The sequence below is a fragment of the Mesoplodon mirus genome (genome assembly GCF_964341445.2).
Source record: "Mesoplodon mirus genome assembly, chromosome: 1".
Classification (NCBI taxonomy): Eukaryota; Metazoa; Chordata; class Mammalia; order Artiodactyla; family Ziphiidae; genus Mesoplodon; species Mesoplodon mirus.
The window spans coordinates 13,741,593-13,766,823 of record NC_138976.1 but is presented as its reverse complement, the minus strand read 5'-3'; the positions used below and the strand labels follow the sequence as shown (position 1 = coordinate 13,766,823).

At 39.5% G+C, this 25,231-nt stretch overlaps 1 protein-coding gene across 3 annotated transcripts in view; it reads right to left on the bottom strand.

The window, feature by feature from the left end:
* C5 (complement C5) overlaps positions 1-25,231 on the bottom strand; it is an 83,191-nt gene that overhangs the window by 4,175 nt on the left and 53,785 nt on the right. For all 3 annotated transcript variants that reach the window (XR_014294334.1, XM_082624364.1, XM_082624365.1), the window contains 14 exons: positions 24,893-24,988; positions 23,426-23,597; positions 21,398-21,603; positions 19,619-19,771; positions 19,326-19,391; positions 18,131-18,212; positions 17,081-17,129; positions 11,644-11,746; positions 11,203-11,277; positions 10,779-10,884; positions 9,590-9,673; positions 8,576-8,665; positions 6,188-6,271; positions 445-583 (listed from right to left, as the gene is read on the bottom strand). Coding sequence is in view for 2 of the 3 variants with exons in the window: in XM_082624364.1 (XP_082480490.1) it covers positions 445-583; positions 6,188-6,271; positions 8,576-8,665; positions 9,590-9,673; positions 10,779-10,884; positions 11,203-11,277; positions 11,644-11,746; positions 17,081-17,129; positions 18,131-18,212; positions 19,326-19,391; positions 19,619-19,771; positions 21,398-21,603; positions 23,426-23,597; positions 24,893-24,988 (1,505 nt within the window). In the remaining variant the exon portion in view is untranslated. The remainder of the gene's footprint in view (positions 1-444; positions 584-6,187; positions 6,272-8,575; positions 8,666-9,589; positions 9,674-10,778; positions 10,885-11,202; positions 11,278-11,643; positions 11,747-17,080; positions 17,130-18,130; positions 18,213-19,325; positions 19,392-19,618; positions 19,772-21,397; positions 21,604-23,425; positions 23,598-24,892; positions 24,989-25,231) is intronic.

Genomic DNA, 25,231 nt, shown 5'->3' with positions numbered 1-25,231 from the left:
TGGACCCGTCTCTCCCCAGGAAGGTCCACAAAACCCTGGGGATCATGAGCTGCTTGGGGCTCCCATGGTTAAAGGCAGGAACAGCATCTGTTTCAATGTCTATTTTTAAAAAACAGATAATAAAACGTGTATCCAAACACTGTCCTCTTTAAAACACAACAGCCTGAGAACTTACTGAGGGAACACATGTGGTAAAGGGGGGTCAATGAGCACCCCCAGATTAACTGTCAGACCTGAGCACTCAATTTGGTTTATCCTCAGTGTGTCCTTAGCTACCCTGGTGGTTTTGAGGAGTTCTTTGTTTTAAACTCACATCATTTCATTTATGCTCCTAATGGTTTGCAGGTTAACAGCAGGGCACGTAAGAACACGCAGTGTGTTTAAGAATAAATTGCACTCCGTTTTGGAGGGAAGATCAGAGACTCCAAAATATTGGTGACTTACTTGAAACGGAAATTGTGTTTTATCTGCAGGCCCTCTTTACCCATAATTAGGTACTGTTTTCCTTCTTCCAGGTCAGCGTTAACACAGGTTGTCTTTTTAATGAGGGTGATTTCAGAGTCTTTCTCAGCAGCAGCTTCTCCTGAGAGACACACAAGTAAGGTTATCACATTCTTGTCACAATGTCAAAATTATTAACTCTTTCGAGCATTCCAGTTCCTCATGGCTATTTATTATTCAGTGTAAATTTCTATTGACAGGCTAATGGCTATAGGCAATGTCCATGTGGTTAAGGCTTCAGACTCTGCAATATTATGACATAGTATGAGGGTGTTTTGTGTTTGGTAATTGCAATCATTGTTGCTTTTGTTGTGGTCATCCATTTACAATGCTTGGTGTCAGTTTATTTATCTCTTGTAAAAATAAAATACAGTGTGTGTGTGTGTGAAAAAAAGAAAAAAAAGGCTTCAGACTCTGGGATTAGGCTCCCCAGGCTAAACCCCAGCTCTGCCACTTCCTGGCTGTGTGACCCCAGACAAATGAAGCTCAGACCCCTCATCCAAAAAATGGGCATCACAGTAAAACCTACCCTGCAGAACTGTTGTGAGATTAAATGGGTTACTATATGAAAAGTGCTTAGAACACAGTAAGCGCTTTTCATTATTACTCTTGTAGAACCAGGAATTAAAAGAACCTCTTTAGAGTTGAACAATATTAATCTCCATATGTTACACAGGAAAATAAAAAAGGATTTGGTAGCTGGCAATGGGCAACTTTGTAGAAAAGTGCAAGACATGTGAAAGACTAGAAAATTTTAAGGAGGATAACTTTGGGATTCCCAGAGGACTAGTACGTAGCCAAGAAGCTGGCTCCCTGCCTGGAATGCATTCCTCTTCGTGTTGGCCTGTTGAATGTCTACCCATCTTTAAACGCATCTTCAGTTCTCACAGTATCCAGTAAACATTCCCTGATGCTGTTTGTCAAAAGTATCTGTCTTCCCCTTACTCCATTATACTTGAATTTCTATCATAATGTTTCACTCCACATGCCTGATTCCTCTGCTAGGCTGGAAACTTTTTGAGTCCAGGACAGGGAATTCGTTGTTATAAATTCAGGACTGATATCCAGTTATTAAACTCTGGCAGAGTCATACTAATTATTAAATCCTTGGGCTTCCCTGGTGGCACAGTGGTTAAGAATCTGCCTGCCAATGCAGGGGACATGGGTTCGAGCCCTGGTCCGGGAAGATCCCACATGCCACAGAGCAACTAAGCCCGTGTGCCACAACTACTGAGCCTGGGCTCTAGAGCCCGTGAGCCACAACTACTGAGCCTGCGTGCCACAACTACTGAAGCCCGTGCGCCTAGAGCCCATGCTCCGCAACAAGAGAAGCCACCACATTGAGAAGCCCGTGTACCGCAATGAAGAGTAGCCCCACTCGCTGCAACTAGAGGAGGCCCACGTGTAGCAATGAAGACCCAACGCAACTAAAAATAAATAAATAAAATAAATTAAAGAAAAACATTTTTAAAAATCCTGAAAAAATTCTGAAACTGTTGCTAAATAGCATATAATAGTAATGCATAAATGGTAAACTTTAATTAGTACTATAAATTCTAGTGTACTCATGTTAGTTCAAGCTAATGTTCTTAGGCTCTCCCGGTGACCATTAATACATGACTTCCTGTTGCAGCAACATCTAAACACCCTTCCCAGCATGATTTGCCAAGTCAGCCCCTGTCATGGTAAGCAGTGTGGCTTCAGGGGGGCTTATTATTTTTTAAAACCTTTTGTTATGGGAAACTTCAAGCATACTCAGAAGGGAGAATAATTAACCTCAGTTTCAACAATCTCTCATCTTTTTTTCATTTATACCCTCACCTACTCTATACATCCTGTGCTTTAGGAGAAACACCAATCATAGGATAATAACATCATTATCCTTGAACCACATAGTTGCCCTTGATTCTAAGTAGTTTAGTTTTTATTTTGGTTTATTGTTAGTGAGCAGCAATTCTTGTGTAAATGGTAAGTGTGTGGTGTTTTAATACTTAGATGAATTCAAAATCTATATATATTAAAAACTAACACCCAGAATGACTAGATAACAAAATATGCAAAATTTTCTTAACATTTCCTTTTAACTATCATAAATATGAATCTTCCGAACTAACAGGAGAACAAAGACGAAATGATATCAGTAAAGAACTGCAGGTATTTCCCTGGTGGCACAGTGGTTAAGAATCTGCCTGCCAATGCAGGCGACATGGGTTCGAGCCCTGGTCCGGTAAGAGCCCACATGCTGCAGAGCGGCTAGGCCGTTGTGCCACAACTACTGAAGCCCGCATGCCTAGAGCCCATGCTTCACAGCAAGAGAGGCCACCACAACGAGAAGCCTGCGCACCGCGGCGGAGTGGGCCCCGCTTGCCACAACTAGAGAAAGCCTGCACACAGCAACAAAGACCCAAGGCAGCCAGAAATAAATTTATAAAAAAAGAGAACTGCAGGGACTTCCCTGGTGGCACAGTGGTTAAGAATCCACCTGCCAGTGCAGGGGACACGGGTTCGAATCCTGATACAGGAAGATCTCACATGCCACAGAGCAAGTAAGCCCGTGCACCACAACAACTGAGCCTGCGCTCTAGAGCCTGTGAGTCACAACTACTGAGCCTGTGTGTTGCAACTACTGAAGACCTCGCTCCTAGAGCCCGTGCTCTGCAAGAAGAGAAGCCACCGGAATGAGAAGCCCGCGCAACGCAATGAAGAGTAGCCCCCGTTCACCACAACTAGAGAAAGCCTGCGCGCAGCAATGAAGACCCAGTGCAGCCGAAAATTTTTTTAAAAAAACAAACAGAACTGCAGCTTGGGAATCATCTGATGTTGCAGAAAATTCAGAACAGTCTGGAATGTCTTTTGATAGTAGGCAAGAATTGATACAAAATAAGTAATTTGTATTTCTGGAATGAAAAGCACTTGATTATTTCAGTAAAAATAGGAATGGCTTATTATTGCTCATGATGTGAATGTTGTATGCAAAAAGTGCTTGAAAATTGGGTTGTGAAAATATCAAAGTGCTAAACGCTTACCTATTTTGTCAGAATGGCAATTGTGTTTCAAATAAGGAACACTTGTGATCATCAATGAGAAAAAAATAACATCAGAAATCAACTTCATACAGTAAAACATTTGAAATAATAAAAATCAGAAAAAATGTTGTCAGAGTATTGATCATGCAAAGAAAAATTTGGAAACTATTAGAATTTTAAACTCTAGTGTATGGTTAAGAATAATCAAACATTTTCAGAGTTGAAATACTTGATAACATTTCAAAAAAAACAATGTAAACATATTGCCACAATTTAGATTTATGGTCCTACTTATTGCAAAATTTATATCTACTGAAATGAGAACACAGCTTTTTGAAAAATATAAATAAGGTAATAAAATAAAATTTCAATCATTATTGAGAAAATCAACTATTTAATATAACATGTGTTTTAAATAACTTAAAATGAAAAATTAGAGACTTTGAAGATGGCTTAATGGGTTTTGTTGAACTCAAGGTACTGGAAGGAACAACGGGACAGCATATCAAACTGTTTGAGAAAAAAGGTGTCAATGAGAAATATTTACATGAACACGTTATTCGTGCAAATGTAATGCCAGGGAGAAGTCTGGGGCTTCAGTAAAAATCCTGAAATTTCCATCTGTTTCAGTTTGACTGAATCACCTATCAAGTGTCTCTGGATAATGCAATCAAAGACAAAAATCACTTTAGATATTGTTTTTATAAATTTGATATTCACTACCACATAGCTAATAAACACTAGACAGAATTAAGTAATAGTGTGAAGACCTCAAACAACTGCGTTAATAAAAATTGGAAAAATATTGGGATTTTGACAGGCAGCCAGTAGTGCTAGAACTGCAAAGGCAGTTTATAAATCATATCAAGCCTGATAGATTCACTTTGACAGATATAGGAGTAAACATTTAGAAAGTGAATATATATGTGTTTTAGTGATTTGCCTATGATATTCTAGCAATTATGTCAATACTATCTTTATGTATTCAAGAAAAAAATGTTTCAGCTTTAATAAGCTGACAGATTAATGAATGAACGATAAAACTGATCGTAGAGAAATAAATAAAGGAAATATGAAAATGAAGCAAGAACTGTTACAAAATGAAGAATGACATGTTGTTTGATATAAAACAAAATAAAATATCAATTTAAGAGAAAAACTAATTGTATGAAAGTGTTTTTGTTTTTAGTGACAAAAGCAAAAAATATAATGAACTTTTAAGTTTTGTAAAACCTGTGAATTCTGGGGCTTCCCTGGTGGCGCAGTGGTTGAGAGTCCGCCTGTCAATGCAGGAGACACGGGTTCGTGCCCCGGTCCGGGAAGATTCCACATGCCGCGGAGCGGCTGGGCCCGTGAGCCATGGCCGCTGAGCCTGCGTGTCCGGAGCCTGTGCTCCGCAACGGGAGAGGCCACAACAGTGAGAGGCCCGCGTACCGCAAAAAAAAAAAAGAAAAAAAAAAGAAAAAAAAAAACCTGTGAATTCTGAAACTTTGTCAGTGATGTTTGTAAAACTCTGAGGGTTGACAGGGAATAAAAATTAAGAAAATTAGGAAAATTAAATATGACTTTTCAGTAATTGTTTTTATAATTTAGCTGATAATAGAGATATATTAAATACATGAAAATGTTAGATGGTATCATAAGGACTAGAAACATTTGAATGTAATTACTGCTAGTTCAGCAGCAACTGAGAAAGTGTTCAGTACCATGCACGATACTGCTGCTATTAGGAGAAATTACTTATTGAGGCTATAGGTCATGTAATGACTATCAGTAGACATGCAATTGGAAAAATTTGATGTGGTTCCTTGTTGTCAAATCAAAGCACAAACAGGGGCCCCTATCCGACTGAGTGAGTCAAGCAAAATAACACTGACAGTTTCTTAAAAGAAAAAAACAAAAAACAAAAAAAACAAAAAAACTTATTTGGGATTAAACATGATTTAATAAATCATTTGTGTTACTATTTACATCATTACAAGCAGTTTCACAATATTTGTAGCTCAGTTTACTTAAAGAATAAAGGGAACATATTTTAAAGTGTTTTATGTGTTATTTTACATATGAATTTATTTTTTGTATTGGTTACTAAAGCTCACTTATCCTATCAAAACTCATATGGCATCTGAGCCATTTTGCACTTCATAGATGCTCCTAACTGGTTTCCCTGTTTCAACTCTTGTGCCCTCCAATAGAAGCCAGGATGATTTTTAAAACCATACATCATAAAATGTTTCTTGCCTACCTAAAACCGTTTATTAGCTTCCCTTTGAACTTCTAGAATAAAATCCAAATTTCTCACCATGCCTTATAAACCCCTGTATGACCCAGCTCCTGCCCATCTGGTTCCCTCTACTCTGCCCTTTAAGAATGGCTAACTCCTAATATCATCTCCTAAAAGACGCCATCTGCTATCACTCCAAAGGAGTTTCCCCCATTAATTCCGCATCTGTTTCAACTATAATACTTATGATTTATAATTGTTTATTTGTCCATCTCCTTTTTCAAAAAGCGTGTCTCCTCAAATAGAATATAAATTTTATGAAGGCAGGACCTATGGCTGTGTTATTCACGTTGTATCCTCTGTGTCTAATATAATGCCTGCCACATAGTAGGACTAAGTATCTGTTGAATGAAAGAATGAATGAATGAATTCTTACCAGCTTTGTAGATATCCAGGAGGGTTGCGGTATATTTGACAAAAGCATTTTCTTCAGTGATGGCTATGATCTTAACTTTATAAGCTGGTTAAAAAAACACACACACATACACAATAATTCATGCTTATTACCACTACTGCTGTGTCCATTAGAAGCCAGAGTCCGTCAAACAAATGAGAAATGAAGCATGGCAAGCTCTTATGGGCACCCTGCAGTAAATCTCATTTCTTCCAAGAAGCCTTCCCAAATACTCCCAGTGTGATTCTACTGGTCATGACTGTAATGACTCATTCTACTTAGAATCATTATCTCTGGTCATTGTTATAGAACAGGCTGGTTAGGATAAGAGCAATATTAAATTAAAAGACAGAAGCACACAAAATCAAACAAAACAAGCCTTAGATGTAAACTTCAGATTCTGATCTTTGAGATGAATGGAGTCATGCCTACAGGGCACTTCAAAGAGCCCCTTACTTCTCTGTCACTCGGGCCTGCCATGTGAGAGTCTCTGTTCCCTTGCCTCCATTCTTCAGATACCTCCACTGGCTTTGATCTTTAGTTTTTGATAGGACTCCATTTTCCAACCCGTCTTTGCTTGGATGGGCAACTATCTGACATGAAACATTCTCAATCCTGTTTTCTCTTCATTCAGGCATCAATGTTTAACCTATGGTGTGTTTGACCTCAGCTCTGAAATGACCAGCTTGAAGGGACCATCTCTTCTATATGGCATCAATGTTTAACCTATGGTGTGTTTGACCTCAGCTCTGAAATGACCAGCTTGAAGGGACCATCTCTTCTATATGGCCTGAGAAAAAAAAATCCTCTTATTTTTGCTTTCGATGGGGTTGAAGTGAATGACCTAAAAGTTTTTGTCCATTTTTGAGATCCTAGCTAGCTAGCAAGACGTATAGACGAATGAATGAACTCATTGTGGCAGAACTGAAGGCTGTGTAAATTAGTAACTTAAAGACTGTCCTGAATTTCAGATTCTTAAGTATTTATGGTGGGTATGGGCAATGTACCTACTGTGGCCATAGGTGGATAGAGGGAATTATTTAATTTTGTTTCTATTCTATTATTCCAGCATTAACCTGTAGCTCCAAAAAAGACAGCTAAGTTTTTTCTTGAATGTAATGAACTAAATCCAGATTCCATTCACTCTCTGTGTTAAAATAGATTTCTTATATTTAAGAGTTAAAATAGTTCTATTATGGAGGGAAGAAATAACTTGGTTCTTCTAAATTTTAGGAAAAAAATTCTTAAAACAATATAGTATTCTCTTCAAGTCTCAATGTATTTTAAAAGTGGCAGTGGGCCTTGGCTGAGTTAGGCAACTTTTTAGCATTTTTTAAAAACTCAAGAAAAATTTGAAGGAAAGACCATGAGCCATACAAAATTCATTCTTATGGCTGTATTTCCATTAAGAGAATTCAGCGTGATATGATGGAAATAATACTGGAGACCAGGATGCATCCTAGTTCTATTACTTACTTCTGGCATGACTTTGAGCAAATTATTTAGTCTCCCAGACCCTCACTTTCTTCATTGGTAAAATAAGGATAATTCTCTATTACCTCCAAGGGGGCTTATGGGACACCAGTGAGAAACCATATATGAAAGCAGTTGGTAAACACAAAATGCTACACGAACAGCACTGTTCTTATTTTTTATTTATAAATAACCCCCTACCAATTTTCAAGAAAAGATTTGAAATAGTGTATAATCTGTGTGCTCTCTCTCTCTCTCTTTCTCTATTAAAAAAGCCAGAAATAAACATTAGAAATTATGGACAGAAAATAAAGGATCTAATTCTATGAGGAATTTGAGACAAGACTACAACTCTACTTGGGCATTTGATTTAGCTCTGAGGTCTGGACAACAAGAAGGAAATGCTCCTTTTGAAATGGAGAGAGTCTCAAACATGGATTGCAACTGTGAATATATTAAAAATTATTTAGTGCTGATATTTTTACCTTGTCTTTGGAGGGATTTGGAAAGCACCCAGACCCCCGAACCATCTTTGTCTCTGTTTCTGCTCGATTGACTGGAAGAATGCAGTAGTGAAATCTTATACCTCTGCAGCTTCTCAAATATTCTCTTTGAATATGTTTTAGCACCTTTAATTCAATGGGGTCTGTTGGAATAAAGTGTTCTGGCTGCGTGTGCACCTCACTCCTATCATTTTTAATGAAAATCCTATTTCTTTGCTGAAAGATAAATAACTTTTCATGTTAATGCTGAAAATTGATGGCATTTTCCTTCAAGGGAACATGTGGAATGTTGTATCTATATAATCACTGTGTAAAGTTGTAGATCTTCCTAACTGATCATGTTTTCATAAAATGTCATGTTTAATGGAACTATACGTTGAACTTTTGAACTTACCATATGCAATCTCTGGTTTACATGCTGTTTCTTTTCTAGTAGCTGCAGAGATTGTCAGATCCAGTTCTGTCTGCATTTGTCCACAGTCAGCTGGATTTTGTGGAAAACAGTACAAGTTAGGTTAATGTAAGGAACAGACAGCTTTGGGAGTAAACACAGTTCTTTCTCATCAGCCCTGAGACAACCTAATATAATCTTACAAATACCAGATTCCTAAGACCTGTCCATTTTCTCATCTTGCATAAAGTGACACAGTATGTAAAGCAAAAACAAAACAAAACAAACAAAAACAAAATCTTGAACAAGAGATTTATCCTTAGAATGGGTAGTCACTCCACATTCAGCTCTTTAGAAATATATATGCTTCATTGAAGAAAGGCGGAAATTTTTCCATTTTGAGTATAATCAAAAGTCCCTTGAAGGAACCAAGTTGATGAGTTGACTGATTTACAGCTCTAAGATGGAGCAATAAGTACCTAAGAAATGTATAGATTTTAAGGATTTTGAAAAACAAAATAAAACCAAAACGAACCCAGACCCTCATGGAGTCCATTGCTGATTATTGGTGAGTTCTGGGTCTTTTCCTTGGCCAACAAGGCTGCCTTGATAGATGAAAGACTGAATGGAGAATGTCGCTATCTGGGAAGGACAAGGGGAAAGAAAGAGGAGCTAGTGGTTCAGTCTGGAGCCTCGGTTCTCTTAGGCTGTGGTCCTATTACACTAACATGACCAGGTGGAAAGTAACAATTTCACATCATGTTATCCTTCTGATATCCAACAACCATCTGGATGGTATTTCTCTGCCTCTGTACAGTAGGAACTATCGGGTTGTCTCGGAGCTGTCGAAAAGTAGCTTTACAGTGCTCAAGGAATGAGCTTTCAATCAGATGAGATTACATTTCTACTTCTGAGAAACAGAAGCAGTTTGTCAAACAACGTCCCCCAGATTAGTCCCAGATTATGAGTGGCTGCTTTAAACAAGCAGGCAGCCTAAACACATTAAACAAAGTTTACCTTCGACACATTTGCACATTACTCCTTCACAGACTTTCTGAAGTTTGGTATGGGACATGCTATAAAACATGGTGCACTGTTTATCTGCAGCAATGAAAGTGCAGTTAGAAGAGGTGGCTTGATGAACGCACAACAATTTACCCCATCAATGAGTCCCTCCCACGGGGCCTTGGAGATCACCTATTCCAAACCCTCTTTTTGTAGCTGAGGCCCAAGGAAGTTAAATTATGAATTGCCTGTCCTAACATGGGCCCCTCTACCCTCAAAATATTCTCCATTTCTGTGCTTGAAATTTTACTCTTCAATATTCATTTCTTAGAATGAAAATATTTGGTGCTTCAATGAATGAGAGGGAAAAAATTATTACATGAGAGTCTATTGAAAGAATTGTAATTGGTAATTATTTAGGCTGGAGAAGAAAAGAAACTATATATTTACATAGTTTGGGGTTTTTTTTCTGTCACTTAAGGAGAAGAGAGGCTAACTATGTTCTATATGATTTCAGAAGTAAAAAACTAGATTGAATGGGTCTCAGAGTTTGGTTCACTTTAAGAATTTTGTAACAAGTAGAACTGTCCAAATTGAAGTCTTCTGTCTTGTGAAACAAAGCGCCCTCCAATCACTTAATATTCTCAGAAGTGGCTGAATGATCAAACGTGGGGGTCATTCATTTGACATTTATCGATACACATTATGTACCTGACACTGTGCTAGAGATTAGGGGCACAAGGATGAAAACATTCGGTCTGGGGTTGTGGAGAAACCAATAATAACAATGCAATGTGGCAACTGCTATAATAGAGCTCTCTGCAAAATGTGATGAGATTATAGGTGGAGGAGAAGTTGATTCTGGGAGGATTAAAGAAATAGTTGGGTGAGTGGGCATCTCTAAAAAGGAGAGGTGCAATGAATAGTAAAACTGAACACCAAAGATAAACTTGAGGCAAAGAATTTAAGTTGGGAGCAGTCTAATCCAGTTATTCTAAACATGAAGAAACTGAGGACCAGAGAGGTGAGATGATTTGTTCAATGTCACACAGCAGTTGTTTGTCCAAGTGGGGAATGTTTGTGAGGAATGAGCCCTGGGAGAGGCGATATATAAAATCTGCAGGCCTCTAGTGCATTTCTACAGGTTCCATAATGAATACAAAGCAGTCCTCTGAAGAAACTTTAGAGTAGAGTTGATTACCTGGTCTGTGGTACTCATACACTGTGAAAGTAGTAGGACTCAGAAACCCAACTTGAAAAAGTTCAACTATCCGGAATCGAACACAAAGGAACTCATTGGAAGGAATCTGTTTGACAAATTCAAGGTTTAAGAAAATTATGGGAGTAAGGTAGATAGCTAGTGGGAAGCAGCCGCATAGCACAGGGAGATCAGCTCAGTGCTTTGTGACCACCTGGAGGGGTGGGATAGGGAGGGTGGGAGGGAGGGAGACGCAAGAGGTAAGGGATATGGGAACAGATGTATATTTATAACTGATTCACTTTGTTATAAAGCAGAAACTAATTAAAAAAAAAGAAAATTATGGGAGAGGAGAGACTCATAATATTTTAGGCTGCGAATTTTGAATAGTAATAATAAATGAAGAATGGTGAGAGGTGGAACTTACCGAATTCAGTTGCAGAATAACATGTCCATCTTTGATTTCATAATCAGTTAATAGTTGATCCACCGCTTCCACAAGCTAAGGGAACAAAGAGGAAAGCTCAAATTTAATTTCATGGACTTTTTGTTTAAATGCATTCACCCAGTGATGGAATGTTAGGTCATGGGGATGTAATCCACTATTTAAAGACATTGAAGAGCAGCTCCTCCTCTTGAAAAAGTCTGAACATGTCATCGTATGCACTCACATTTTTCAGACCATGCAAGTATACGTCCCTATTTCACTTTGAAAACTAAAAACTTAGGTAGATTGTTGGTTTGAAAAGAATATTCTGGCTGATTCTATGAAAGTGACTATTAGAAGGAATGGAAATAGCTTTGTTTGTAAAATAATGCAATAAATAAAAGCAAGTATCCATAACAACATTTAAAAGAAAACATTTACAGCTTTTAAGTCTTCTGGGTTTGCATTGACTCCAGTAGGCAAAGAGATATCCATCACTGCATGGGAGGACCCAGATGATGATTCTTCACTGCTGAGCTTGTAGCTAAAATAAATTAGAGATTAGGAAATGAAATAAATAAATGGATAAGATTCTTTAAGAAAAGCCCCTGTTCCTTGGTAGGCTTTAACTTTCTAATTTGAGTCTCTAGTTATTTGCTTCTTTACAATATATGTGTTGCAATCTCTGAATTTTAGAGGTGCAAGAGATTTCTGAGTCATCTATTCCAACTCTTTACTCACTTGACCGGTTATCTCAATGGACCTCCATTCTGGGGTTGGAAGAGATTATAAAAGCCATTCAGTCCAAGCTCCTAATTAGCTAGTTGAGGAAACCGAGGATGAGATAAGGTACTTGTTCAAGCTCACATGACTAGCTCACCTCAGAGCTGCATAAGTCTCTTGATTCTCATCCTAGTTCTTTTTCTAACGGAGAATATTCAAAGAAGAAAATTAATTGTATATTGGAAAGAAACTCAATAAGCATGTTCAGGAAAAGACTGGAAGGAAACACACTAACATGTTAGAAGCTACTTTCTCTGGATGATGAGATTATAAGTGACTATCTTTTCCATGCTTTTCTCTATTTTCTAAAATTTTCATAATAGATATTTTATTAAAAAAATGTTTCAAGGACTATCCTTCATCTAGGAATTGTGCTTGTGGGGAAGCTGAGGAGAAAGGCAAAGGGGGTAAAATGGGAGATTTGGTTTATTTTGTTTTTGTTTTTCTGGTATGAGAGAAAATAATACTGAAATTCCCATTTCAGTAAATTCCCAACTCAGGAAATTTGGGTTTTATCCCAGTTCTGCTGAGGGTTTTCCCCAAATTATTTTCCCTTTCTAGAGCTCATTTTCTTTTTTGTAAGATTAACTGTGAAGAAGTATAAACTCGTGTTTTAAATTTATCTTTATAATTCCAAGGTTTCATCTTGAGAGGCAGAGAGGCCTGTTGCTACAATTAAGCAAAGTTAGAATACTTAAAAGAGGAGCAGGTTGGTGGGGTAGGGACTGGATGGGAGTGTGGTTCTGCAAAGGTTGAGTTTTAGGTTCCAGCCTTACCTTATGATGTGGGAGAGGCAGCCGGACATTTGAGAGTGGAGCTTGGGAGAGCAGTTGGGATTAAAGGAAGAGCCTGGTGAGACAGCTTCATAAAGGGGAAAATGAACTGATCTCACCCAAAGAAATAAATATGAGTGCAATGGGAGGTATTATTTGAATTAGTGAGGTGGCAAGGGACCTCTTTTCCCCAATCATATCTTATTGAACATATATACAGCAGACCCTACTAGAAGTTTTAGATGTCATATTTACCATAAAAATTTAAATATTATAAAATTTCTGGCTTATAAAAATTTAACCCCATTCTTCACCAAATTAACAATTTAGAACAAAATATAAGGCAACTTGGAACTGAAATGTGACATCTAGCATCTCCCTAATTGGATGGGTGAGTGTCACCAGAAGCAGAGAGCTCTGGCTCACAGATGCAAATACTCTGTCAACATGATGGAAAAGGGCCTCCTGAGTGAAGAGTGTCTATGAAAAGTTGCTGGAGCCTTGATGACTGGTTGCCATGGTGACTGTTTCAACCATGGAACAGAAACCTTCCTTTCAAGAAGCCCCTTTGCCTGCTGCCAAAGACAGCAATCTTTCCCAAAGGCATTTTGTTCCAGGAGAAGGAGAGAAATGAAATCCTTTTTTCTTTTCTTATGAATACAACAGAGAAGTTGTAAAAAGCTAAATACACGAAAGAGACCCTCTGAACATAGAAATTGTGTGCTGGCATTTTTTAAATCAGGAGAGTGTATATTTGAAGGCAAAGAATTTCTCACATGAATAAGTACTGCACAGTTACATTTGGAACTTATCCAACCCAGCTTCAGCATCACAGAGCCAAAAGCATGTTCCACCTGGTTTTTTGAACATTTTGTCCCCGGTGTATAACAACCAAAGGGTAGAATATGCAGTATTACATCTCTGTTGCTACCTTTTGTATATTAACAATCTGGAACTAGGCCTCCTGTCAATGTATTCAAATGAACAAGATTTTGATGAGAGCCTTTTAATGTATAGCAGAGTTGTGGAACTACCGGAAGGCAATTTGGGATCAGAGAGTCCAATATACTTACTCGACAGAAGAGGCCCAGAGAAGTAAGCTGATTTGCTGAAGGTCATGTGAGTATTTCATGGCAGAGGCTGCCCCACAGGTGTCCAGCTCCACTATCATAGAGTCCTTGTGCCCACTCAGTGTACCTCCCTGTAGGTCCCACACATTGATTCTAGTTTTGCCCAGAACAAGTTTGCTCATACCTCCCTGCGACAAGTGCTATGGGTTTAAACAGTGATCACACCCTGTCCTCTAGAAGAGAGGTACCCAAGAGTGGGAATGGCAGGAAGCAAGCTGCCTGGGAAAGGGTGACCTTAACAGGACCTTAGGGAATGAGGAAGGGTGTGTGAGGGGGAACAGATGGCAGAGACTGGCCAAGGAAGGAAGGAGGGACTTCGAGTGGGCTAGCTGATGAAGGAATCCTGAGAAGAGAGTGACTGGGCTAGGGACCACAGAGAGGGCTGCGAAATGCTGGGAAGGAGGTGGTGAGAAATTCTGTGCTATTCCTCAAGGTCAGTAGTCTCAGATTACACTAATTGAAGGATGTGGTTTAGAAACTGGACTGGGCATCAGGGTCTGGGCTCTGAGGCCCTAGCTCTGCCTCTAACTCTGTGAGAATTTGGCCAGTTACTTCACCTCTTGGGGTCTCAGTTTCTTCTAAAATAAGAGGATTACTATATCATCCCTAAAATCCTTTTCAGCTCCAATCTATGACACAACTCTATGGAATTTCTAAGTTACCCATACTCAGTGCTTTGCATCATGTGTGATTATAAGTAAAAACAGCAAAATACCAGCCAGTTGTTGAGAATAGGAAGAATTAAGGAAACAGAACAGAACAGGAGGTACTAAGAGGTGGTGGAAAGAAGGAAGAAGCCTGTGTTCTAGTCCTGGCTCTGCCATTAACTGATTCACTCTGTGTGATCACTAAAGTATACATACATATTTTCAAAAACCTATATTTTCATAAACAGTTTAGGATGGTGGTTTGGTAAGCAGAATAATGGCCTCCAAAGATGTCCACCTCTTAATCCCCTGAACCTGTGAACTTGTTACCTTACATAGCAAAAGGGACTTGTAGGTGTGATAAGGTTCAGGATCTTGAGGCAGGGCGATTCTCCTGGTTGATTATCTGTGTGGGCCCAATGTGATCACAGGGGTCTTTATAAGGGAAATAAACAGGAGAGTCAGAGAAGGAGGTTACGGTGATGGAAGCAGGGGTCTGAGTCAGAGAGAGATACTGGAAGATGCCGTGTTGCTGACTTTGAAGATGGAGGGAGGGGCCACAAGCCAAGGAAAGCAGGTGCCTCTGGAATCTGGAAAGGGCTAGGACGTGGATTCTCCCCTAGAGCCTCCAGAAGGAACGTGGCCCTAATAACGCCTTGATTTTAGGACTTCTGACTCCCAGAATTATAAGATAATACATTTGGGTTGTTTCAAGTCATTACATTTATGGTAAATTGTTACTAGCAGCAATAGGAAACGAAGATAGTGGCCAATTCAGGCCTTGGAGTTAGTTTGCTAAAGGCTCAGCATCCATGGTTCTTAGCCCTGGCTACCATTAGAAGAACCTCCAGGGGTGAGCCCGGATGGAGTTTTGCATAGTTCTAAAATCTCTCCAGCTGAATTCAATGTGCAACCTGACTTGAGAACCACCAGCTGGCTGATAACGGCCAGGGATTTTGCTGGGTGAACATGATTTTTCTAAGTAAAATAGTGGAAGCTGCTTCTGAGAGAATCTTTTGCTCTTCCTTTTCCTAATACTTACATATCGTATCTTTATCTTTCTGGAAGACAACTTAATATTTTAGTGTTTGAATTAGAAAAAGGCCAAAAATGGGAGAGAAAACTATATATGAGCAAAACAAAGCTGTTCTGTACAGTAAGTAGCTATTTAAGAATGGTGTGGAGAAAAGGGAACCCTCCTGCACTGTTGGCAGGAATGTAAATTGATACAGCCACTATGGAAAACAGTATGGAGGTTCCTTAAAAAACTAAAACTAGAACTACCATACGACCCAGCAATCCTACTACTGGGCATATATCCTGAGAAAACCATAATTCAAAAAGATACAGGTACCACATTGTTCACTGCAGCACTGGTTACAATAGTCATGACATGGAAGCATCCTAAGTGTCCATCAACAGATGAATGGATAAAGAAGATGTGGTACATATATACAATGGAATATTAGCTATAAAAAGGAACGAAATTGGGTCATTTATAGAGACGTGGATGAATCTAGAGACTGTCATACAGAGTGAAGTAAGTCAGAAAGAGAAAAACAAATATCATATATTAACACATATATGTGGAATCTAGAAAAATGGTACAGATGAACCGGTTTGCAGGGCAGAAATAGAGACACAGATGTAGAGAACAAACGTATGGACACCAAGGGGGGAAAGTGGCGGAGGGGTGGTGGTGGTGGTGGTGGTGGTGGGATGAATTGGGAGATTGGGATTGACATGTATACATTAATATGTATAAAATGGATAATTAATAAGAACCTGCTATGTAAAAAAATAAATAAAATAAAATTCAAAAAAACAAAACAAAACAAACAAAAACAAATGAATGGATAAAGAAGATGTGACACATATATACAATGGAATATTACTCAGTCATAAAAAGGAAAAAAATTGAGTTATTTGTAGTGAGGTGGATGGACCTAGAATCTGTCATACAGAATGAAGTAAGTCAGAAAGAGAAAAACAAATACTGTATGCTAACACGTATATATATGGAATTTTAAAAAAGCGGTACAAATGAACCTAGTGGCAGGGCAGGAATAAAGACGCAGACGTAGAGAACAGACTTGAGAGCACGGGGCGGGGGGTGGGGAAGGGGAAGCTGGGATGAAGTGAGAGAGTAGCACTGACATGTATACACGACCAAATGTAAAATAGATAGCTAGTGGGAAGCTGCTGCATAGCACAAGGAGATCAACTTGATGCTTTGTGACGACCTAGAGGGATGGGATACGGAGGGTGGGAGGGAGGCTCAAGAGGGAGGGGATATGGGGATATATGTATACATATAGCTGATTCACTTTGTTGTACAGCAGAAACTAACACAACTGTAAAGAATTTATACTCCAATAAAGATGCGAAAAAAAAAAAAAAGAATACCTGCTACGTTCCACATTAAAAAAGCGAACAATTTTGCATCTTCTGGACATTCTTATAATTCAAAAAGATTTGGAGAAATAATACTCTGGCAGAAGTGAGACCCTGAAGTCTACTCTCCCCTTGGTGGAAACGGGCTCACCTGGCACATGCCACTATGCGTTTGTATTCCGAGTTGCTGTAGCCGCGGGCTGGCACACACAGCAAACAAACAAGCAAACAAACAAACAAAAATAAGAGTAAACCGTTTTTAGCTGTTTTGCAACATGTCAGAACAGAATCATTAATGAGCACATCTCTAAACACACTTAAAAATGATTTGTGATTTGGAAGTTGTCACTTTTGATGATTTTAATGGAGATTCGTGGCTACTGACAATCCCAGGAAGTCTTGAAATCATTAGAACAGTCCTCTGCTCTCCAAGAATTTAAGGAAGGAGTCACTTAAGGTAATTATGTGTTGGTCACGTGTCTGGGGAGGTAGCAGGAAGGAAGGGCCGATGCCTGGATTTGCTGGTAGTTGGAAATTTCCTGCAGGAACAGGCTTCTGAGCCACAAACAGAAGCTATCAGGGCAGAGGCTATCAGAGAACTGGGGTGTGCAAGCGGCCTTGCTTCTGGACTGGGAGGGGAGAACCAACCCATCAGAAGAGGGATGAGAGGGTCACAGGTTTAAAAAAAAAAGGCACATTAAGAAAGGATCACAAGTCCTGGAGAGATCAAGTTGAAGGTGGGGGCAGAGAAATGTGCATTTGCCAGACTCCTTGGGATACAGAAAGGGTAAGGGATGGAAACCCAACAGAGTGATGAGAGAAATTCAGGGCCCAGGAATGGAACACTGACACAAAAGTAAAAGAAATTCAAGTTTCTGAAATTAGACCCTTCTGTGGCTTTACAGCTAGTTACATTTTTTTTTATGCTAGTTACATTCTTAAAGTAATTTTTAGTCAAAACAATTTCTGGATCAATAGCGGATACATTTAGCTTAGATATTGTTATTTAATATCAATTTCCAACTATTATTAGTTACCTTTATTATAATAAATGGCAGTTATGTTTACTCAGATGTCAACCTGTTAAAGAATTTGAATAAGAAAATTGTTTTTTTGATTTGGCATGTTTTTCCTAATCAGGGAAGCTCTTTGGCATTCTTTATGCTTAACCAAAATTATAGTGTAAATCATGCTGTTTTACCTTCAATTTCCTGGGTTTCAATTTTCAACTGGAAGCTACAAATTTCCTCAGAGGTACTGGTTTTGTGAAACACAGTTTTTACCTATATTGGGACAAGTAAACAAGGATATTCTGTTTAAAATGGGGAGTGGAAAAGGTATTATGGCAGTACTGCAGCTGGAAATGAGATGCTTAAAGTATTTTCACCACCCAGTGCAAATGGTGTACATTAAAGACCATTTTCCCAGCAACTGGACTTTCAGCAAACTCCACACTTTGAAACATAGCTGAGAAGCCCAAGGTAAGCAAAAGACGATCTCTGTCCAGTCAGAAACTTGGTCCAAATCCCACGCAGTCAAATCTGAGCACCTCACTCTACAGGAAAGTTGTTAAGACTTTCATCCTTGTGCCTGTACACTAATTTTACAGAGAACACCACAAGGTCATGAAGTATGGTTTTCTTCAGCCCACAAACCACTGTGGCAACAACAAATTATAGGTGTGCGTGGAAGGGCAGGGGTGCTACCAGAAGTAGGTATAGTGAGAGTGACCAGAAGTGACAGAAAACTAGACCATCCATCTCCCCACCCTCATGCAATCTTATAAACAGTCTGTGAAGGAATAAATGTACTAAAGATGAACACACAATTAAATAATCAATAGAATGTTAACTTATGCTCAGAATACATAGTTTATTTTATTTTAGGCATTTGGCAGTTACACGTTTTTCTAAGCTGTTTATGTGTGTCCATGCAATCTATGGTTAAAAATAGAAGAAACTTAAGCCCTTACATATCCATCAATCCCCAACGATGCTGGACAAATGAGGTGAGACTATGTTACTAACCACCGCATCCATGTATATACACGTATGAATGTATACATACAAGTCACATGTATATATACGTATATAGACATAAAAATTATTTATCTCTTTATATAATTATATATATATAATTTCCACAAATACACAGACTATATACATATAAAGATTAATAAAACCATTTTCAAAAAGAAATTGTGGGGACAGCTACCAAGATAGCTAAAAAGAATGATAAATGACTCTTACCTCAGTCATGGTTACCCAAGCCCAGATTTCTGTAACATTGTGGCAAAGTCCCTAACTTTCTTTTATGTTACTTAGGACAAGCTGACACATAACCCCAACTAAGTCACACATAACCCCAATTAAGTTGGCTCTCCATGAAATACTCACATGCACTGTAGCCAAGCCATTGTTTTGTCCAGTACTTAGGACAACAAGGTCATCATTGAAAGGCACCTGGAAAGATTTTTGCATTCAATATTATTTCTCATGCTTATTTACTTTGCACAAACACGGATTTGTAGGCTGTGGACAGTAAGAACTATTTCCAGTTACTTGTATGTTTAAATATACCTTAAAATAATCTAAAATGTGGTTATTAGAAAAATACGTATTAGCATCTGTAACAGATGATTTCAAAGGTCCCATCGATTATAAAATACTATAAAAAATCCTTTATTTACCTCTACTGGCCTCCCAAGGAAATTCTTCTCTGTCATCTTATAATGGTAGAGGTCACCTTTATGCTTGTAAGAAACTTTGATATCCATATTCAAGTGGAGTTTTTTAACCAAGAGTGAATACTCTGTCAGGCCTTCGATGGCATTAATTGTATCCTATCAACAATCGGCAAGGCACAAAAATAGGTTTACTTATTTATGTACTCTCTGTTTACAAATACCTTTTCATATGAGAAGGTGAGTCAGCATTGCCTGGAGATGAAACTCCAGCTGACTGAGTGAAACTGGTTAAGGGTCCCCATGTGGAGGTGGAAGGAAGATCTCCCCCTCCCCCAGTAAGGATGCTGCTGTTAGCAGGGACAGAAAGGCAGTGTGGCCTCACGTCCAGGTTCTCTACCTGTCCTGAGCATGTGACTTCAGGCAAGTCACTCTTTGCAGAATACCTCCAACTCCTTGCATGACAATGTATCTCCTTCCCATCCTTAAGTCTCTGCTTAAATATCCGCACAGTGAAGCCATAAAGAAGCTCCCCCTTCTCATTATTCTGTTTTTTTTTTTTTTTTTTTTTCGTTACGCGGGCCTCTCACTGCTGTGGTCTCTCCCGTTGCGGAGCACAGGCCCCGGACGTGCAGGCCCAGCGGCCATGGCTCACGGGCCCAGCCGCTCCGCGGCATGTTGGATCTTCCCAGACCGGGGCACGAACCCGTGTCCCCTGCATCGGCAGGCGGACTCGCAACCACTGCGCCACCAGGGAAGCCCTATTCTGTTTTAATGTTCTTCCCTTCTGCCCTTTAGAGCATTCATCTCAATTGGTAATATTTTTATGTAGAGTTTATCATTGGCATCCCCCACTGCAGTATATTGCAGTGGGCATTCATGGGGGCAAGTAGTATATTTTTCTTGGCATCCATTACATTTAGTAAGTACACACACATGGTAGCTATTCAACAAGTATTTGTTGAAGGAACAAATGGATGAACTTAATTTTTCTGGACTTCATCTTCTTCATCTACAAAATTAGGAAATGTGGCTGGATCAGAGAGAGCAAATTTATGGTTACCCTCTCTGCCCATGTCCATGCAGCCAGTGCTAATAAGCGGGGTCCTCTTTTCTCTAAGCCTCCAGTTGTACCCACGATGAAACCATTTGCCTCCCCAGATTAGATGATCACTAATGTCACCCTGAAGGACCCCTCTAGCTCTAAATTTTATATACATATACACACACACCCTGTCATTGTCCAAGCATCCAGGGAACAGGGAAGATGCTAACATTTGAGATAAACTTGAATGTAGATGTACACTAAACAACTGCATATAGTTATAATGTAAAATATACATACTTAAATGAGTTTACATTGGTAGGTAGATAAACATGTTAATAATCAATATTCCTCTCACTTTTTATTTGTTTTGTGGAAGGGAACATCAGTATCTTTGCATGGCAGCTGCTGTTTCTTACAGAGGATTTAACTCTCCTAGCCCTTCATGGTAATTAAGAATCATAAAGGAAGTACTGGGCTTAGAGTCAGGAGACGTGAGTTCTGATTTTGGCTCTGCCACTAACTCCCTGAATGAACCTCCTGAGGCTGACTTGCTCCTCTGTATAAGAAGGGTGTCAATGCAGATGTCCATTTGGGTCCTTGGTTCTAGCCCTTTATTCATATCTTTGGTATGCTCCCTTGGTGACAGAAGCATGGAGGTCAGAAGGAGTGTGGAATGTGTGGTGTGGGAGGTGCTAAAAATATCTCCAGGAGGATGGACCGTGAGAAAGAAACATTACCTGGGTCGAATAAAAGCCACCTCCATACCTCTGCTCTTCTGATAGCCATTTGATGATTAGATTAGCGTAATTCATGTCTTTCAAGCTCAGGCTGGTAAGTAAGGCATAGGCCGTGGTTTCTACCATGTGTGCTGTGCTGGTATAATGTGCAGAGCTGTCTTTCTGTTGAAGATCATCTTTCCAAAAACGATATATTGGTGGATTACCTGAACATCAACAAATCACAATGGTAAATATGATGAAAAGTGTGAATTTGGCATAACAATTCTAGCAAGTTTCTAGAAGTTTCTTCTGGTTTCCAGAAATTTTTTACTCTTTTGTAAGAAGAACTTTCTCAAGGTGACCAATACAAACAAGATCCCTTAATACAGGGCTCTTTTAACCTATAATGGAAAAAACCTAAAAAGGAATGTATATATATTTATATATATAATATATATGTATTTTATATATATATATATAAAATTGACTATAGTTCCCTGTGCTATCCAGTAAGACCTGGTTGTTTATCCATTCTATATATAATAGGTTGCATCTGCTAATCCCAACCTCCCACTCCATCCCTCAAAATTTTGATGTCATCTATTTACACATCAGAATTACCTGCTTTGCATGACTTTGGACAAAATGTTTTCCCTCACTTGTGGAGGCTGCATTTAGAATGAAAGTTTTGGTTTTTAAAGATATTTCTAGATCAAACGTTATTTGAATTATTAAGTTCCCTTCTAGCTCTTAAATTCTATGATTTTATGATTCATTTCTTACAATACCCAAGACATTTCTTTTGTGTTATTTGAAAAGTATTATACAAGTGGTTTCGAGGTATATGTTAAGAATCAGTCATTTTTAAATGATGACAGAAGTCAAATTTTGTAGATAATCATAAACCTCATGTAAGATTTATTAAACTTTTAGAAAACCTGAGTCAGGAGATGGCTCAGAAGTGCCCAACCATGCCAGTGCTGGTCTAGGCACATTGGCCAATGACCACAGCTCCTCTCTATTTCTTTACTCTTGACCCATAGGAAGCAATACCTTTACTCTTCAAAATGAAATATATACCTTTGTAGTCAACCTGGTACAAGCTAGGTCATGCACTCTCCTGGGGCTCACACTGGCCCCCATAGCACCTTGATGTGAATGAGACTCAGGCACCCCTTGCTCAGGGTAGAAGCTGACTCAAACCAGGGTGCGTGGATAGGGGAGCGGAGCACAAGCTGGATTTCAGCCTTAATTCACCTGCTTGCTGGGGTGCTTTGTACATTGCACAACTATATACAGGAGTCCTGCAGAGCTCCAGTAATGACCTCCAAGGTCCTACATGGCACTCCCTCACCCTTTCCTTCCCTGACATCACTTCTTACCCTCATCTCATTTCTCTCCAGCCATACTGGCCTCCTGGCCTTTTTTCGAGCACCAGGCATGCTCCTACCTCAGTAATATGCAAAGTTGTTTCTCCACCAGGAAACACCCTACCAGAGAGCCACTGGCTTGCTTCCTCGCCTCCTTCAGGTCTTGACTCAAACACCATCTTCTCAGTGAGGCTTAAGCCTGACAACCCCATCTAAAATTACAACCCACCCCCTCTCCCTGTCTCACTTCCCTGCTTCATTTTTCTTCACATCAGTCATCACTAAGCTATTTAGTATATTAAATGTTCTAGCTATTTATTGTGTTTGTCTCTCCCTAACTAGAATGTAAGTTTCATGAAGGCCTGAATTTTTTTTTTTTGTCTGTTGCTTTATCCCCAGAGCCTAGAACAGTGCCTGGTGCGTAGGAGGTACTCAATTCTCAATACACTCAATACACATTCATTCCTTTGTTGAATTAAGGAATGAATAAAAATGTGCTGAATGAGTGACTAAGTAAATGAATAACAGCGCTTATTCCATTGTACTGTGATGATTTGTTTCTTGAGGGCAGGGATGGTGTCTCACTCCACTATGCATGCCACCACCCCTCCCCCAATTAGCAGACGCTACATGCCTAGTAGACACTTGCCGAATACCTGTCAGGAACAAGTCATACCTTTAACCAAAGCTTCCTTCTTCAGAGCTGAGACAATTGAACGAAACTGTGGGTGTGTTTTATCTCCCAGGGAAAGAGCAAAAGCAGCAATGGCCAGTGTAAAAGTACTCTGGGTCGAGAGGGTATTTTCAAGCAGAAAGGTGTCAGCTTTAGTTACAGCTGTGCTGACTTTCTGGAAACAAGAGCAGAAGATACCTAAGTTTCTTTGTCAAGCATCGGCCTATCAACTGATGGGAACTGCCCCCAGGTTGCACCACGCTGGGGCAGGCAAGGTGAAGGGTGGAAAGAGAAATGACCTAATGGAAATGGATGGTGTCTCCCTGAAGCAAATCCTTCCAGGAGAAAGAGCAGAGCGTAACCTGGAAAGTGAAAACGAGATTGTCCACATCCAGTTGTTTTAGTTTCTGAATCCTCCCCTCCTCGGTAGAGGTTTCTCCACTGAATTTCTGCTTCCCATGTCAGACCTAGCCTCTGGGAAGAAGAAGCACCAAGTATAGACACGGCTTTCTCCGTTCCCCCCCAGCATAGCTGAGACAGATTTACATTTTCAAAAGGAGTTTTACTAACTAAAACCATCAGTAGCAGAAAAAAAGCCAAGCTGTCAAAGCACTTTTTGATCCTAAGGATTCCTGGGAAAATAGTCTTTATGACTTTGTCCTGAGACAACTAAAGTAGTTATTTTGGATAAGTGGATGAGGAGGCAGCATGGTGCATCACTGCTGACATCTTGCCTGGCGCAGTCTCTCCCAGCACCACTGCTAACTTCTCCTTGTTGATTATTTTGTCTTGCTGGATATATATATAAAACAACTCTCTTGAACTAAACTAAACAATTATTTTGTTTTGTGGTTCGAGTCCTATCAATCCCCTTGGGTTTTTCCATCTTGGTTCCGTCTGCTGGTTTGAAGGACATGTCTAATTTACTTCCCAGATCAGGGTCTCAATTCTGTTAACCTTTGGAATCTTCTATATTGATTCACTTAAGTGGATACTCTTCTTTCTCCCTTCAGCTTCCAAGCAAATGAAACAGGACAACCCAAGGCAGCAAACGTGGTATGGGGCATCCTCAACAGTTCTGTGATACAGAGTACCTCAACACTCTGTATTCCGGGTTATAGAACAACAGTCACATACGTGGCATAAGATTTAGCGGAGGTAAGAGTAGGAGGCTGCGGACACGGGGTCATTTTCTCATCACAGTCAGAAGTCATCTGTTCTAATCACAGCTCTACGATTCAGTAGCCTGTGACATGGGACAATTAAATTCACCTTTCGTACAGGCCTCAGCTTTCTCAACTGTCAACGAGTGGGTTGGACTAGATGTTCTCTAGTATCTATCATAATTCTGAAATCCTTAAATTCTGGAGTTAAAGTTATTTTCAAACCCCCCTTTTACCTTCCCCCCTCCCCCCAAGAATATGATTGGAAAAAGACCATGGGTGTTGGAGAAAGAAAACTCTTACTTACCTCCAGAGGGCATATATCAAAGGCCTTTCTAATTCCAATCACAGCAAAGGCCGTAAGATATAAAGTTTTCTCTTGGGCTTCAATGTGCCAGGTACCCTAAAAATAAGCAATGTTTAAAAAGGAGAATGAACTGGTGTCTTTAAAGTGAAGTGACCTGGCTCTAATCTCCACCTTCTCTCCCTTCATGCACTCTAGTCGGACTGCTTGCGTTTTTTCAAAGCTCTGAGTCTTACATGCTTTCACTTGCTTTTCTCTCCTCCACCTCTCTACCCTGTAGCTCCACTTCATACCTCTTTACCACGTTCAAGCTCACCCTCTCCTTCTAGACCCTGTTAAAAT